This window comes from Puma concolor, chromosome A2 (assembly GCF_028749965.1).
Source record: "Puma concolor isolate L17-30 chromosome A2, mPumCon1.1.hap2, whole genome shotgun sequence".
NCBI classification, from domain to species: Eukaryota; Metazoa; Chordata; class Mammalia; order Carnivora; family Felidae; genus Puma; species Puma concolor.
This window is the reverse complement of record NC_141668.1, coordinates 18,374,979-18,392,674: the sequence shown is the minus strand read 5'-3', so window position 1 is coordinate 18,392,674 and position 17,696 is coordinate 18,374,979. Positions and strand designations below refer to the sequence as shown.

At 42.3% G+C, this 17,696-nt stretch overlaps 1 protein-coding gene and 1 long non-coding RNA gene across 2 annotated transcripts in view; one reads left to right on the top strand and one right to left on the bottom strand.

The window, feature by feature from the left end:
• The window catches only part of LOC147583035 (uncharacterized), a 153,099-nt gene that overhangs the window by 123,835 nt on the left and 11,568 nt on the right, over nt 1-17,696 (top strand). The gene's annotated exons all lie outside the window — the stretch shown is intronic.
• MTPN (myotrophin) overlaps nt 6,295-17,696 on the bottom strand; it is a 59,921-nt gene continuing 48,519 nt past the window's right edge. The window contains exon 4 of the mRNA XM_086689313.1: nt 6,295-9,538. Within this exon, the coding sequence (XP_086545439.1) occupies nt 9,452-9,538 (87 nt within the window). The 3' untranslated portion in view covers nt 6,295-9,451. The remainder of the gene's footprint in view (nt 9,539-17,696) is intronic.

The window sequence follows — 17,696 nt, the reverse complement described above, 5'->3', positions numbered from 1 at the left end:
ATCTTGTAGATTGCCAAGAAAATGTACATTACACTCAAGTATTGCTGTTTCTCAGACTTGAAAATTGTCATCCTTGTAGAACTTGATTTCATCATGAGAAATGATTGATCAATGCATGTTACCTAATATTTCCCACATGACTGTTTAAAATCCAAAACCCGTTGTGTTTTTAAGTATCTTTTTGAGAACTTGGTAAAAACTGTTCACAGAATTGAAATGTCATGAGTTGGTTCCGTGAAAGTTGGAGAGGCAAAATAATAAGGTATAGGGAGCACAAAGTTTAGGCAGACTGCCTGAGTTCAAGCCCGGGCTCTACCACTCACTGGCTGTGTGACCACAGGCAAGTTACTTAACTTCTCTGAGCTTTGGTTTTTTCCTCTGAAAATAGGGATGATGATAGTCCTACTTCATAGGGTTATTATGAACATTAAACATGTCTGTTCACATAAATACTTAGAATGGTGCTCAGATCATAGTAAATTCTCAGTTAAAATGGTGAAACAAACAACGAAATATCCTGAAACTAACTCCTTTAAGTGGTAGTTGTTTGATAAGCATAGGTATATGAAAGTTTCCAGGCTCATAGTGTTGTGGTATAACAAGGACTTGTAATTTTACCTTTAAGCTGTTAGAACCAAAATTCAGTAAGTCCCTGGATATAAAAATCAGTTCTATTTCTGTATAGAACAACTATCCCAAAAGAAAATTAAATCCATTTACAATAGTATCAAAGGGGATAAAATACTTAACCATGGAGGTGACAGACTTGTGTGCTAAAAACTATAAAAAATTGGTAGAAGAAATAACAAATGCAGGACACCTCCTGTTGATTGACTGGAGGAATTAATAGTGTTAAAACGGGGACCAATCTTCCCAAAGCAACACATGGATTCAAAGCAATCCTTAACAAAATCACAATGATCTTTTTACAGAAATGTAAAAAGACTCCTAAAATTGATTCGAGGCTACCAAAGACCCTGGACAGCCAAAACAATTTTGAGTAAGAAGAACAAAGCAAGCGCTATTCCACTCCCTGATTTTAAGAAATATTGCAAAGCTATAGCAATCGGCAATGTGGTATTGGCATAACAACGTAGAGATCAATGGAACAGAATACAGAGCCAGCAATAAACCCTCGCGTATAGAGTCAACTAATATTTGACCAGGGGAGCCAAAAACAGTCAATGGGGGAAAAGTCTCTTTGTTAAAGGATGCTGGGGAAAATTGGATATCCACATGAAAGATAATGAAATTGGACCCTTGTGAACAAAAACCAGCTCACAGTGGATTGAAGACTTAAATGTAAAGCCTGAAACAAAAGACTCTTAGAAGGAAGCAGGATAAAGGTTCTGACACTGGGCCAGACAATTATTTCTTTTGGCACCAAAAGCACAGGCAACATGAAGCAAAAATAAAATGGGATCACATCAAACTAAAAAGCTGCTGCACAGCAAAGGGAGTCGTCGTCAAAGCAAAAAGGCAACCTATGGAGTGGGTGAAAATATTTGCAGACCATTTATCTGATAAGGAGTTAGTAGCCAACGTATATAAAGAACTCCTATATCTCAACAGCAATAAAACCAAGCAATTGAATTTAAAAAATAAGACCTTTTCTGGCCAAAAGACAATTCCTTCTAAAGAAGACCTACAAATGGCCAACAGGTATGTGAAAAGGTGCTTCATGTCACTAATCCTCAGGAGAAGGCAAATCAGAACAACAGTAAGTTATTGCCTCCTTTACGGTTGGTTATTAGATCTATAGAAAAAAATAACAATGGACAAGTCTTGGGGAAAGTGGGGAAAACGATGCTCTTGGTGGTGGGAAAGTAAATTAGTACAGCCACTATGGAAAACAATGTGGAGGTTTCTCAAAATACTAAAACTAGAATTAACATTTAATTCAGCTGTGGAGAGCAAGATGGAGTCACTCATGTCAAGCAGGGACCTAAGCAGCCAAGGGCATAGCAGCTAAGACCTGTTATCACCAAAACCTGCACAGGCTGACGGCACCCAGAACTGGTAACCTTCAAAGCCAAGAGAGCCTGGAAGAACTGAGCGCTGGTAATCATGAGAACCAGAAGAAGTCTGCAAAGGCCCAAAGCTGATTAAACCCCTTTAAGAAGGGATGGTTTCAGCAGCATGCATCACCTATTGTCGGACTGTCAGACTCTTGATGTGTACTCTTCCACATCTGATGGCCCTAAAGAGGCAACCGCTGCTTAAGGCTCTGCCCAACTGGTCTGTGAACATAGTAAAGATTCTCCACTGCTTGAGCAGAATAAGCAGTGAGTGCCGAGAGCTGACCGGGAAGCAGACAGGGTCCTTACCTCAGGGAACACTCATAGACTGACCTTGGGTTTGCTTTGTTAACTTCTTATGCCTCACCGTATCTTCTTTGTTGTGTGACTTCACGTTGTAGTTGGTGCGATGTGTACGAAGCCAAGTTGTAGGTCATTGAGTCCGGAATCTTGAGTCGGCTTTATAATTAAGTTAACCTTACTTCATGACTGAATAAAGCTGCCTTGGTGGAAGGACACAATTTGTGTAAGTGCCTTCATAGTGTACAGGGGATGCCAGCAATCTTATTTCTGGGTGTATATCTAAAGGGGTTGAAATCTAGCTCTTAAAGAGCTCTCATCTGCATTCCTGTGTTCACTGCAGTATTATTCACAGTAGCCAAGCTTGGCCAACATCCTAAATGTCAACAGGCAAATGGGTACGGAAAACATGGTAAAGATGGACAACGTCCCATTACTCAGCCTTCAAACAGGGTGTCCAAATAGACCTTGAGAGCATTCTGCTAAGTGAACTAAGCCAGACAAAGAAGGACAAATACTGCATGGTCTAACTTACAATAGACTCATAGGGGGTGCCTGGGTGACTTGGTTAAGAGGGTGATTCTTGACCTCAGCTCATGATCTCGTGGTTTGAGTTTGAGCCCCTCATGAGACTCTACGCTGACAACATGGAGCTTACTAGGGATTCTCTCTCCCTCCCTCCCTCCCTCCCTCCCTCCCTCCCTCATTCTCTGTCCCTCTCCGTTGTCCCTCCCTCTCCATTTCTGTCTCTCTCTCCAATAAACAAACTTAAAAAAAAAAAAAAAGACTTAGCAGAAATCAGAATGGCAGTTGCCAGTGGCTGGGGTAAGGGACAATGGAGTGTTGGTTTCTTAGTCTTCCATTTTAAAATTACTGTGAGTACTGAGTAAGGCAATAGGGTGTAAAAGAAAAAAAAAAAAAAGTCCTTGGCACAATGCCTAGCTCCTAACTTGCATACAATAAATGTTAAAGAATTTAGTTGTGAAATCAGCATAGACCTGAGTACTTTCAAGCCTATTTATTTTCAATGTTATGTTAAAAATTTTTTTTCATGTTTATTTACTCGGAGGGAGAGAGAGAACAGTGGAGGGACAGAGAGGGAAACCTAGAACCCAAAACAGGCTCCAGGCTCTGAGTTGTTAGCACAGAGCCCAATGCAGGTCTTGTACCCATGAACCGTGAGGTCATGATCTGAGCCCAAGTTGGCCACCCAGGCGCCCCCCCCCACCCCCTCATTCCAGCCTATCGAAAAGCAGACCAGACGAGAAAATCCTAAGCATTGGCAACATGGCCAGACTGGGCAGCTGCAGCAGATGGCGTGAACGCTTGGAACAAGTTAGAGTTCAGGCAGCGACACAGATCCTAACGCATTTTCCGACTTAGTAGTAAAACCTCAGAAAAATGATGGTTCTTACAAAGGTTTTAGGGGCCCCTGGGTGGCTCCTTTAGTGGAGCATCTGACTTTGGCTCAGGGCATGATCTCATGGTTGGTGGGTTCGAGTCCCACATCGGGCTCTGTGCTGACAGCTGAGCCTGGAACCTGCTTCGGATTGTCTCCCTCGCTCTCTCTGCCCCTGCTTGCGTGCTCTCTCTCTCTCAAAAATAACTAAAATCTTTTTGTTGTTGTTTTAATGTTTATCTAGTAGTATCGTCAAAACCACCCAGCGATCAGGAGTTGTCTATGCATGATTTTCCTTTGTGTAATAAGATGCTGTGGCTGTGAATGTTGCCAGACGTGTGACCCATCATTCTATCCAAACCGTGTAGATAAGACTATCTTCTGCTGCAGCTACTGAAAGCACAGAAGTTGCTAGGGTGGCCAGACCATCCTTTGTTTCGCTACTCTATTTATAGCTGTGCTCTAGTATAGGCCACAATGGCTCAGTGACCTGCATTTGATCCCACGGTCAGCATTTCCTCGAAGAATCATGGTCACTGTAAGATTTGTCTTAATTTCATTGATTTGGGTTTGAGGTTACCAGTAGCACTTATAAGGCTACTTGGCCAGTAGTTAGGTACAAGGACGCTTAAGTGTAGCCCCAGGGTCCTAACAGCCATCCTTCAGTCAGGAGTGACTGAAACAGAGCTTATTTCATATTTGTGTAATGGCTTGACGTTAGTAGTTCCAGAACAAATAACACCCTATGTCTACCAGGTGGCAGGTGCTGTGAAAGCTGCTGATCACTTTTACTCTCAATCGGTAATTCTGTTTCAATGAAATAAGAGCCTTGAAGGAAAATACCCTCTGGCCGATGCGTGATGATCTGGCTAGCGTCTGGGAAAGATTGTTAATGGTGAACAGACGATGGTTAGGGGGGGCTGTTCCGGAGCCAGCGAGCACCCACGGCAGAGGAGCGTCCGTGTTCACAGCGCCGATATCGGCACAGGGGTTGAGAAAGCGGGACTTGGCCTCCCGGTGTGGCGCTCTCCTGCTGTAGGGCTGACGGGTGGAAACCAGCAGGGACACCCCTAAGTGGGGCATCCCCAGGTATCGGCAGTGTGGCGAGCCCAAGATATGGAGACTCCAGACCCATGTTCCCAAATGTCTTGCATGCCTCCTCAACCCTCTGTGCAGTTGAGGGAGGAACGTGGGCAGAATTCAAGCAAGTCCGTCATGGGGACTCCGACCCTGGGGAAATCCTATCCACAGCAACTGACAGGACATCCGGTGGGGAAAAAAATCCCTAATGGTCATTCTCCTCAGTGTTGTCATTGTAGCAGCCCTGTTACATCCTACCCTCACTACTTCTGCCCAGAGTGTAGCTTTGAAGCTCATCTTAGCAGAACTGTGGCCACCCACGAATTTCCTATGTCTCACGTGTTGAAGGTTTCCATTTGCTTCATCCCTAGGAAGCCACTCTGATGACCTCCCATTTATAGGCTTTTAGACAATTTGTCTGTGGTCTTTCACCGTGGTCCTCACACTCCAGTGTGCATCAGAATCACCTGGAGGATTTGTTACAACTTGGACGGATGGGCTTGGCCCAGACTGGCATTTGGTAGGCCTGGGCTGGGCATTTGAATCAGGTTGAGGTGATGTCGCCAGGCCAGGGACATTTTGAGAATCACTGGTCTTGTGGAAGTAAAAACAACAAAAACCCTTGTAACCCATCTGACTCCGTGCTGGAGTCCTGTGATAGCTGATCTCTAATCACAAAAGATTTTCATAGCAACTCTAAGTGTCTCCCATTGACTAAAAATCTATACTAGATTCAAACACTTAGATGAACCCCAATTCTTAAAACGGAAGTTTCATGGATTAAAAATATCTGTGAACGCTCCCACCTACAGCCACCTGCTACCCCCCACGGAAACCTCAGTCAGCAACCTAAACCTTCCAAAAGATAGCTTTTGCTTCACTTAGCAACCTCGTGTATTACTACTCAGACCATTTCAAAAGTAAAATACGCAGTAGTCTTAGGTTGTTGACAAGATTACTACAGAACCCAACTAGAGATAACCTTGATGGGTTTTTTGAGGTTCAAAGTGATTTAACGCTAAATCAGAACATTGTTCTGAGAAGTACTCTAAGGAAGTGCTCACGGTCAAGGAAGTTTGGCAAATGTGAACCACCGGGATATGCAGTGACTTAAGGCGCATACGAAAGATGGGCGTGATTTCCCATGACCCGGTTTTCCTTCGCACCTGGTCAGATCCTGGTGCTCTAGAGGATACTGGCTGTACCTTGCTTTTAGAAAGCCGGGAGGATTACCGAACATTTGTAAGTGAGACGGTCTGTATCAGGAGACAGAAAAACAAAACTTCCACATGAGTAGTAACTCTACTTCAATTAAATCTTTCCTATGTCTTAGTTTCTTTCCACTTAGTTTTTTCTAGAGGTGGGAGGCAGGGGGAAATTGAGATGACTCAAGAGTTAGAGTCAGTCACAGGACCTGTACAGTGGTACAGGAGCCTGGCAAAGAAAGGCCCTGGTAACCGGGGGGGTGGGTGGGTAAAAATGCTGCTGACGCGTTCCTTGTAGCACAATTCAAGTTTATTCCATTTGTTCTTGCAACACAAAACTTAAACACAGTATTATTTAGCATTCGGATGTACATGGACTAGGATAATATGAGAAACCCAACTGTGTCAAAAGTATTACATTGTGGGGGAAAAAACGAACTCAAATATATCAAAATGCACAAAGCACTAGTCTTCCTCCATTACTGCTTAGAAAGATATGATTGTTTCTCCATTTACAAAATAGAATCAGGACGATTTAAATTCTTAAAATTTTGCATGCAAAACACTGCAATTGCTTATGTAGGAGGGCACTCTCCCCAGCTTCTTCTATACACAATCGAGTACACAATATTGCATGAAGTAAAGAGCAGCTCAGTTGAAGTTTTAGGAAAAAAAAAAAAAAGTCAGTACATAGAGATTTGAGGATCCATTATTGAGGGGAAAGAAATCAACGAGGAAAGGGCCTTACTTGCCTGCAGCTCGCACCCACTGTACCCAACTACCTCTCCTCTGTGCCCCACTGGCTGTGGAAGGTGAGCGACGCATAGAGAGCTACTTGGGGATTCTCGGGTGCTGTGCACCAACTCTGGGTCTGTGGATGCAGGTCCGAAGCTGCGAGGGCGAATTTGTTAGTACACTACCGTGAACAGGCACACCACCTGTTTTTACTTGATCTAGTGCATACAAAATGACTCCATACAAAACTACAGAACATGCAAGGTTTTTCTTGAGATGTTAAATATTCAGTGGAGAACAAAACTTAACCTTCTACTAATGCATGTAGTACCAAAAAGCAGACATGATTTTAGCTTCCTTTACTCAAAAAATGAACATTAAGTGTTGTGAATTTCTCTGCCAAGTGGTTCAGAAATACATTATAAATAAACTAGTTAAAAAAAATGGTCAACCATCTTGGCCAGTCTATTCTATGTTTATTTCTCAAGCAATTGCTCCAAAACCATGGGGCTTCTGAAATGGCTGAGAAAGAAGAGGGAAGGCGGGGTAGCCTCTACTGCACTACAAGAAACGCAGGCTCAACTGTACAAAGAAGCACATGGTCTCCACACCTGATGACGGGAGAGAGCAGACCAGGTTTAGGAACGATAGGACAGTGCACTCTCTGCAACAGCCAACTACCACAGGTTTGAAAGGAAAGGTGAAAATTCTAGAGGGTAAAATCCAAGCCTTTCCATAGCATTCTGCCAAGAGGTGAAAACAAAGATACCAAAACACCTTGTTGCTACCAACTGATAAAGTGCCCTCCATCTTCAATGAGGATAGGTCTGTTTCTGCTCAGTGATGTTATAAAGTACTGTTTACTGACTTTGACTCCAACGCGAATAGGCTGCGTTAAGAGTTGAGAATTAGCCAAATATATCAAAGTATTTAAACCACCATTTTGTTTGTGATTGTTTTCTTGGATGCAGGAAAATTACAGGGTTAGGTTAGTTGTAAGCATAAAAGCCACAGGATTAAAAAAAAGTCCACGGGGGAAAAATACACACGCACGCATGCACGTGCATGCACGAGAGCGCACGCACACACACCCACACACACACACCCCCCCACACACACACCCATAAATCCACACCCTAACAAACCAATCAGCAATCGATCAGTAAGATTTGTTATTAGCTGGCTATTCTTGATAGTAGTTTAACCCTGTTTTAGACTGCTACATTACCTTAAAAAATCATCATGAATTCTTTGTTATCCACAATCTGAATAGAAGTCCCTAACCCAACCCCCCCCCTTTAAAAATTTGAGGTACATTCAATTATTGCATGATTTGGCTAAGGAAAAAACCCTAACATTTTTAGCAAGCTTTTATGGATGGCAAGTCAAAGGAATCAATACTTTAAATGCAGGATAGCAAATTTAAGGGTATATGTTTTAATTACTTGCACTGCTCATGGAATAAACCTTGGAACATGTGTCTGAATACTTCCTGCAGGTCTTAACACCCATTTTAGGGCACTGCATTTTAAGAACACGGAATACATTTTGCAGATGTCACACTTAATGTGATGAATGGTTTAGAAAACAAAAATAGATCATGTAGGTGGGTTGGCAGATGTTCAGCAGAAGCCTATCGACAACTTGGGGAAACCTGGTAACAAGCGTATTTTTGAAGGGACGGGGCTCAACTTGTCCAGATTGTAAATCTCACCCCAGTGACAGCTTTGGTGCAGTGAGCAATCAGCATCCAAGGTGGCTCTGAGAGAGGATTTCCAAAGACTGTTCCTTGATTCTCCAAACATAACCGAGGCCAATCCATTCAAAGAGCAAATGAAGAAACTCCGTAGGTACTAAGACAACTGTTCTCTGCATGACACTCACAGGCTATGGCTATGACTCTATGTTTAAATCCCCTTTTACTACCAGCAGGAGTTTGAAAGTGTTTGCTCTAAAAACGTCTGAATCTAGAGGAGAAAAAAAAATATGCACACTGGAATGATTTCTCCTTTAGGCTTCCAAAATTTAAGATTTTATAAATAAAACTAGTCAGTTTTATCTAAAGACACATGACACCCATGTGAAAGGGGAGAGGAAATCCAAAGTTGAGTCATCCAGCAATTTAGGAGTGTGCCCCCTCACCTTAACTGAGCTCCCACGTAAAGCTGAAAGTCGCCGAGGGAAGATTTGGTCGCCGACCACGGGCAGCGCTCTGAACTCCGCCAGGAGGCCCCCAGGAGAGTGCGTCTTAAGGCAGAAGGCTAGAGCCGATTGCTGATCTCAGCACCCAGAGTTACGTCACAGCAGCCGCCGCTGCTCGCACAGTTAGGGCTGCACACACGGAGAGCTGGCCTTGGGATAGTCAGACCCTCGACACAACCTAACGAATAAACTAGCTAGGGAGCTGAAAAGGTCAAATGTTACTGGCGTATTTTGTCTTGGCTCTCCCTTGGGAATGAGCGGTATATTTTGTTGGAAATGGAAAAGAGACGGACTTGATCAGGAATCCGAGTAAAAGCCTGATCACGGTTTTCTCCTCTCTTCCAAAACATGTTTTTTTCTGGTAGTCTGATTTGTTATGAATTTCTCTCTCCCCTCACCCCTCGTAAAGTATTTAGCTGAAGAAGCTGGCAGATAGAGAGTGACAGACAGACAGGCAGCAGTGTGAGGCCACAGGAGAGCCCTTCTTCCAGAGCTGTCAGCCCATCCGTCCATCACTGAAGAAGAGCTTTGATTGCCTGGTTGTCAGTGGCTTCAAAGGCAGTTAGTCCATCTGGACCTTTCACAGACTTATCAGCACCCTGAAAAGAGAGGCAAGAGCGTTAATTCTAAATGAGTGCACCGTGACAGAAGAGAACTCCATTACCTGCACAGGCTAATGTTTATGTCCAGAATTAATAATCCCCAAACTAATGGAGTGCCTTCTACTGAAGAACCCCCGCCCCCCCAAGTACTTGGCTAGGTTGTAAGATTAAGTGGTAAAAATACCAAATTATTTTTTGGGCACTACGAACTGTAATTACAAACACAACTTGCCAAGAACAGGCAATGACTGCCTTTCATTTTATACTACCATGCACCCATTAAGCTTTAAAAGATCATCTCTGTCTATAAATATACAACAGTGGGGAGGGGAGCTGGGTGGCCCAGTTGGTGAAGCAGCTGACTTCAGCTTAAGTCATGATCTCATAGTTTCTGAGTTCGAGCCCCAAGTTGGGTTCTCTGAAGGGAGTGCAGACCTTGCTTTGGATCCTCTGCCCTGCCCCCTCCCCCCTTGCTTGTTCTCTTTCTCTCTCTCTCTCTCTCAAACAAAAACAAAAATGGGGGAATCACTTTCGCTAAAGAAGAAAGTATTACTGTGACAAAATTGTTTTTCTTTGTAACACTTGTGGAGAGTGCATGAATATGGCACATTTCTAAAATCCAGAGCTTACAAAGCATTTATTTTAGACACAATCCTAAAGAACACTGTGTAATATTGGTCATTATGTTTACAAAAACTGAGCAGTAAATGACTGCTATGTGGGCTACGGAAGAGGTCCCTTGTGTACCCTAGGGAAATCCTCTCCAGCCTGTGCCAAAGCTTTACCTGGAGAGTGTGGCTCTGGAATATTTCACTTGCAACATGGCATTTCAGTTTTGAGACTACACACACACACACACACACACACACACACACACACACACACCTTTGTGTCTGTTGTTTTAGCTGCTTTACTAGAATGAAGCTCCGTGGGAGGGTGAATCCATCTGTATTCGTTACCGCTGGGTTCCCAATACCTACAAAAGTGCCAATCACCTGGGGGGTGAATTAGCTCCCAAGCCAGGTTGGAACTTTTTAAACTCCCCGAGACCCCAATATTCCACCATCCAGGGGTTCTCCTCGCTAGTTACAGCCCCAACCAGTGTTGTCATCAACCAGCCTCTAGCGTCTCACCTTTCTCCTCCTGCCAAATGTCCACTGTTCCTCTGTAAGACCTACAGAATTCTCTAAACTTGGTAGAAATGGTCACTTAGAGACCAACTCTAGTCAAGCCCAGGGGTCTCTTCTCCCATTTATGTCTCACTGCTCTAGTCGTAGGGCCCCCTCATCATGTCGTTATACATCTTGGGTTCTATACAAGATGCCTTCCCCCTTTGCTCGGACAGCCACTCACTCATTCAACAAATATTTAGGGAATGTGTAGACACTTTGTTAAGGAGCAGGAGAATCAAAGAAAACCAAGATAGTCTGGCAGTCTGACTAGTGGGAGACAGACACATGAACCACCGTGACAGAGGGGACAAGAATAAGAGTGATCTGTTAACCACAATGGGATGTGCTAGGAGGATGTAAGGGAAAAAGGTTTCTTGGAGGAGGTAATGCTTGAGCTGAGTCTCGATGAATCAGCACAAGTTGATTAGGTAAGCCAAGAAGGAGATGGCATTCTAGGAAGTGTTAGTTAAATTGTTGTAAAGTCCTCCCCAATACGCTTGTAACAGTTTCTGTTTCCTCATTTTGTACTTGAACTTAACCGCTTGGCGGAACAAAGCTGAACTCCTAGTCAACTGGGAGAGAAACGTGTGGGTGAGAACTTCGATGGGGTAAGTCCTCCACAGGTTGTGCGGCAGTAATTGGGACCGCTCTGCTCAAACCGTCTCCCTTCCCAGCTGCTTTCATGATTAGCATTATAAACTATAATCGGGCACTAACAAAAAGTTAAATATTATAGCGAACATCTGTTGCGTTTTAGCGGCCAGAGTTCATTTCCCTTCTTCTGAAAACAGCATCCGGATTTCATTTTGGGGAATCCTGTGTCCCCACTGTGTGGAGTCCTGGGACTATGTAACTCAAGGTGCCATGTACTTTCCTCACCGTGGAGTGTCAAAGATTTACCTGACACACGCAGGACTCTCACTTCTGAATTCTGAATCTTGACTGGAGATCAAAAGAGAGACTAAAAAGAGCTCACTTCTTGGGTGGCATAACCCGAAAGAGACCACTGAGGACTTCCTGCCATCTTCCGGCCCCGGTGAGCCTGGTCCTGCAGCTTTCCTGTTGGTTCTGGACTAGTCTTAAAAAATGCCTGATATCTACCTGTTAATTTCTGCCATTTGCAACAACAAAAAAATCTAGCTGACTCACCGAAGTCACTTTCCCCCCCTAATTTTGACTCATCACAGAACTCAGAATATACAAAAACCCAAAAAACTCATAAGTCTGTAAGACACTTTTGTTAACATTTTACTGTTTGTCTACACTTTTGTTCTAAAAATAAGCATATGCTGAAAACGTATGTCTTTTAAACATAAATGAGGAACCCTAGAAGAACTAGGGTGACTACATATCAGACAACAAAAACTTTAAAATTAACCAGTATTATTACAAAGATGGGCATTTCATAAGATAAAAGGTTGACTATTCAAATTTCAAAAATGAAATCGAGAAAACAGTTCCATTTATAATAGCATCAAAAAGAAAAAAAAATACTTAGGAATAAATTTAACAAAGTCAAACCAGTTCTGAAAAAGATGAACCAGTTTTGTCAACGTGGATACGAAAATTAAAAATTTTTTTTAGTACTTAATGCAGTTACTAAAAAACTTACATAAATTGGCGTATTTGATTTGAAGAAACTGTTTTTAATCATTTGTTTTTAATTCTAGTGATGATTTTCGTAGCTCTCAATATACTCAGGGTACTATTTGCATTATTAACTTTAGATACTACCTTCTTACTTCCTGCTACATGGGTGAGGCTTTAGCTCACCACCACCTTCTTCTCCAGACTCTCCCAATTTCTTGTATTTAAAACACCAATTTCTCTTTCTTCATAAATTTAAATGACATTTTTAACTTTTTGTAACTCTTATTTTTTTGAGAGTGTGCACATGTGTGCACGTGGGGGTTGGGGGAGGAGGGGCAGAGGGAGAGACTTTCAAGCGGGCTCCACGCTCAGCATGGAGCCCCACACGGGGCTTGATCTCAAAACTGAGATCATGACCTGAGCCAAAGTCAAGAGTCTAACTAGTTGAGTCACCCAGGTGTGACCAATGACACTTATTTAAGCCTTTATTTCTTGTTCCATCAGTTCTGACAGTATCTCATCCCTCTGTAAGATTCTCTGCCTTCCCATCACTCCTTCTATCTCTTAACTTGCCAGCTTTTTTATTTTGTCAAGACGAGCTTTTATATTCTGTTTTGTAAAAAGTTTCTTTTTTAGCCTTTATAGTCACCGTGATGTATATTACATCCCCAGGACTCTTTATCTTTCAACCGTTAAGTTTGTATCTTAGGACGACCTTCACCCATTTTGCCCACTGCCCCAAACGTCCCACTTCTGGCAACCACCGGTCTGTTCTATGCACCTATGAGCACAGTATTTTGTTTCTTTAAAGATTCCACATACACGTGACATTATAAAGTATTGGTTCTCTCTCTACACTATGGTCTGACTTATTTCACTTAGCATAATGCCCTGAAGGTCCATTTATGTTGCCGCAAATGGCAGACTTTCCTTTAATGGCTGAATAATAATATTCCTGTGTGCGTGCATTACAGATCACATTTTCTTTATCCATTTATTTCTCGATGGACACTCAGGTTGTTTCCATGTCTTGGCTACTGTCAACAATGCTGCACTGAACACAGGGGTTGTGGGTATCTTTTCAAGATGGTGATTTCACTGCCTTCAGATACATACCCAGCAGCAGAATTGCTGGATCATGCGGTAGTTCTATTTTTAATTTTTTTGAGGAACTCCCATACTCTTTTCCATAGTGGTTACACCGATTTACGTTCTTACAAACGGTATGCAAGGGCTCCCTTTTCTTCATATCCTTGCTAACGCTTGTTGTCTTACCTTCTTGATGACAGCCATTCTAACAGGTGAGAGGTGGTATCTCACTGCGGCTTTGATTTGCGTTTCCCTGATGACTAGTAAAGCAACTTTACATGTACCTGCTGGCATGTGTGGCATCTTTGGGAAAATGTTCAGGTCCTCTATCTGTACTTTATTCAGATTTTTTTTCTTCTATTGAGTTATGGGAATTCTGTATAATGTTTTGGATATTAACCCCTTATATACATGATCAGCAAATATTTTCTCTTTCCATAGGCTGCCTTTTCATTTTCTTAATTTCCTTTGCTGTATGGATGCCTTTTTGATTGCTGCAATCCCATGCATTTATTTTTGCTTTGTCGTCTCTGCTTTTGGTGTCAAATCCAAAAAATCACTGCCAACGCAAATGTCAAGGAGATTATTAACCCCTGTGTTCTCTTCTAGATGTTTTATGATTTCAGGTCTCAATCCATTTTTAGTTGGTTTTTGTGCAAGGTGTAAGATGGTTGTCCAGTTTCATTCTTCTTCATGTGGCTGTTTGGTTTTCCCAGCACCATTTATTGAAGAGACTGCCATTTCCACACTGTATATTCTCGGCTCCTGTGTTGTAAATTATTGACCATATAGGTACGGGTTTATTTCTGGGCGCTCTATTCTGTTGCACTGATCTGTGAATCTATTTTTATGCTAACACATTACTGTTTTAAATTCTATAAGCTTTATAATGTTTTGATCACGAAGTGTGAGGCCTCCAGCTTTATTCTTCCTTCTCAAGAGTGCTTTGGCTATTGGGAGTCTTTTGTCGTTCTACATATAAAGTCTGGGATTGTTCTGTATCTGTGAAAGTACCACTGGATTTTGGGGTTGCGCTGAGTAGATCACTTTGGGTTTTATGTAAGTTTTAACAATGTAAATTAATTTTATTCTCTCAGACAGTCTAGTGCTAAGAGTATCAAAGTTGGTAGGATCATTCTATCCTGTAAGATCATTTAAGGATGTAGGTCCCTTTTCCCATGTTATTGTCCTCATCATCTGGTTGAAGCTCACCTCTACATTTGTCTCCACCATAATTAATCTTTTCCTACAGACTTGTCCCTTTTTCAGTATTTTTTATAATGATAAAGACCACCATCATCTTCTGGAAAATGTGCGGACTCCATATAGTTCTTGCTGCTTCGCATGTCATCAATCACCAAGTCTTTTTTTTTTTTTTTCAATATATGAAATTTATTGTCAAATTGGTTTCCATACAACACCCAGTTGTCATCCCAAAAGGTGCCCTCCTCAATACCCATCACCCACCCTCCCCCCCCCATCAACCCTCAGTTTGTTCTCAGTTTTTAAATTTTTTTTTTAACGTTTATTTATTTTTGAGACAGAGAGAGACAGAGCATGAACGGGGGAGGGTCAGAGAGAGGGAGACACAGAATCTGAAACAGGCTCCAGGCTCTGGGCTGTCAGCAGAGAGCCTGACGTGGGGCTCGAACTCACGGACCACGAGATCATGACCTGAGCCGAAGTCGGCAGCCCAACCGACTGAACCACGCAGGCACCCCTGTTCTCAGTTTTTAAGTCTCTTATGCTTTGGCTCTCTCCCACTCTAACCTCTTTTTTTTTTTTTCCTTCCCCTCCCCCATGGGTTTCTGTTAAGTTTCTCAGGATCCACATAAGAGTGAAAACATATGGTATCTGTTTTGCTCTGTATGGCTTATTTCACTTAGCATCACACTCTCCAGTTCCATCCACGTTGCTACAAAGGGCCATATTTCATTCTTTCTCATTGCCACGTAGTACTCCATTGTGTATATAAACCACAATTTCTTTATCCATTCATCAGTTGATGGACATTTAGGCTCTTTCCATAAATTGACCAAGTCTTTAGAGGAGACTATTCTTAACATTTCTCATATGTCCTTGCAGCCACGACATTCAATAATTTCCTATCTTTTTTCACTTCTTACACCATTTTAATTCAGACTCCATACATCTGTTTGGGTGATGTTCGTTAAAATCCAAGTCTGATCATACGACTACTCACCTACCAAAAAAGTCTTAATGGCATCCTCAAAGAAGAGAATGAAAATAAATAGTATGACACAAGACATAATCTGCTCACTACTTACCTCTCTAGTCCTATTTCTTGTTAAATCCTTTATAGTGAATGCTGTAGCTGTGAGCTTTTTTTTTTTTTTTTTTTTTTTTTTTTACCTTACCCTAACGTTGCAGGGTCTCTCTGTGTCCCTGTGACTTTTCTCACATTGTTGCTTCTCTTTAGAATGGTACCCCACTTCTCTATTAGATTCCCAGACAAAAGTGTCTAAGATTCAGCTCAAGTGTCAAATGCTTTTTATAAATTACATGACAGGTGCTTTATGAATCATGGTGCCTGAAGTTGTAATGGCATTCTTACTCAAAACACACTATCCCCTTGACCCCTAGGACCACACTTGACCTCTTCTGCCTTCAGATCCCTACTATGTCACATATAAATTCCTGCCACAGCAGTCACAACACTTCAATGCGCTTGTTTTAGGTCTTTCTCTCCCCCTACTAGACTAAATACGTTGAAGCAGGAACCAAGCTTGTAAGTCTTGGGATTCCCAAGGCCTTACAGAGGATCAGTAACAGGCGGTCAATAAACGTTTATTAAATTAATTGATAAAGATAGGGAATATACATACACACTAAGGGAATGGAAGAAACAAAATTATTCGTTACAAATTACTATAAGCAGATCAACAAAGTACTGCCACTGTGAACAGGTTGCTCATTAGGCATAATATATAAAATGTTTAATTATCTTCAGGTAATTTCAACACTGGAGACCCTTCAGTTCTGATATCTGATTAGAGAATCAGGACTAGGCTCATCTGCCTATATTTAGAGCAGGATTCAGGTGACTAACGTTTCCTGAAGAAGGAAATGGTCGTTATGGCCAAGTGGCCCAAGTACACAGGCAGGCCGTTTACCATTCTAGGGAGTAAAAGCTTTAAGACATTACAAGTAACTTCTTGATCTTGAAAAGTCACAGGCTTAGATAATCAAGTATTACTTGATAGTAAATTGTAGAATACAGGGATTGTAAAAAAAAAAAAAAAAAGTTCTGCTATCTCTGTCCTTGAATAGAATAGTCTACAAGGTAGCTAGCTAAAAACATAAAAATTCAGCAACCGTGGTATGGACAGTCAACTCACTTCTAGACAGAAAGTTCATTAGAATCAAACACAAAATGAATGCCTGAATGAATATAGCATGTTTCCTTTTATCTGATATTACAGGTCTCATAAGGACTCTCAAAATTCAAAAAGGAACAAAAAAGGGCTTTGTCCTCCCCCTCTCACCACCCGAGTTGAACTTGCTCAACTGTTCCATTCTCTGTGAAGACCCGAATTTCCCAGGCAGTTGGCTCTCCCCTCCCCTGTATACCTCTGGCACTTGCTGATTCTACTTCAAAGTAGATACTGGGGCTTGGCTCAGCTGGTGTCCAGTGCACCCCCTTCTTCCTGGCTTTCCTCTGCTACAGAGGTGGGAGAGAAACTGGATCCTGAATCCCCAGACTCCCTCAGAGCTACACAGGGCCATCTGACACCAATTCGGTCTCCCCTATGGAGGGCTTTCCTGAAAAGCAAAGAGTCCTTAGCTCTCCTCTCCCGCTCCCATCCAAAACACAGACTCAATGCCTAGAGGTTCAGCGGTCCTCTTGTGACCCTAAGACAGGGAAGATGGAGGAGAAGGGAGTGTGGGACATTGATGCCCAGCCTCGGACTGCATCCCTTCAGACATCTTGTTATGAGTCATTTTCTTGTTGAAATCACCGTGGTAGTTTTGGTTATAGCTGGACTCCATTTCTTTTAAGGCTCTTACCACAGTCTGTTAATTAGGTTAACAGACCTGTCCCCCCCAAATTAGGTGGGGCTCCATGAGGGCGGGGGTCTTGTCATATTCATCTCTGTACCCTTACCAAGTAGGATGACGCCTGGGATACAGCAGATGCTCAGCAAAAATTTACATGTGGGTCACAGTGCAAACGAGTATTAGTAACATCAATCACCCTCAGTGATCACATATATTCACCACATTCAAAGGAAAAACTACCTTTTCTACCATCTTGTGTATATATGCACCAAAGCCAGTCACTG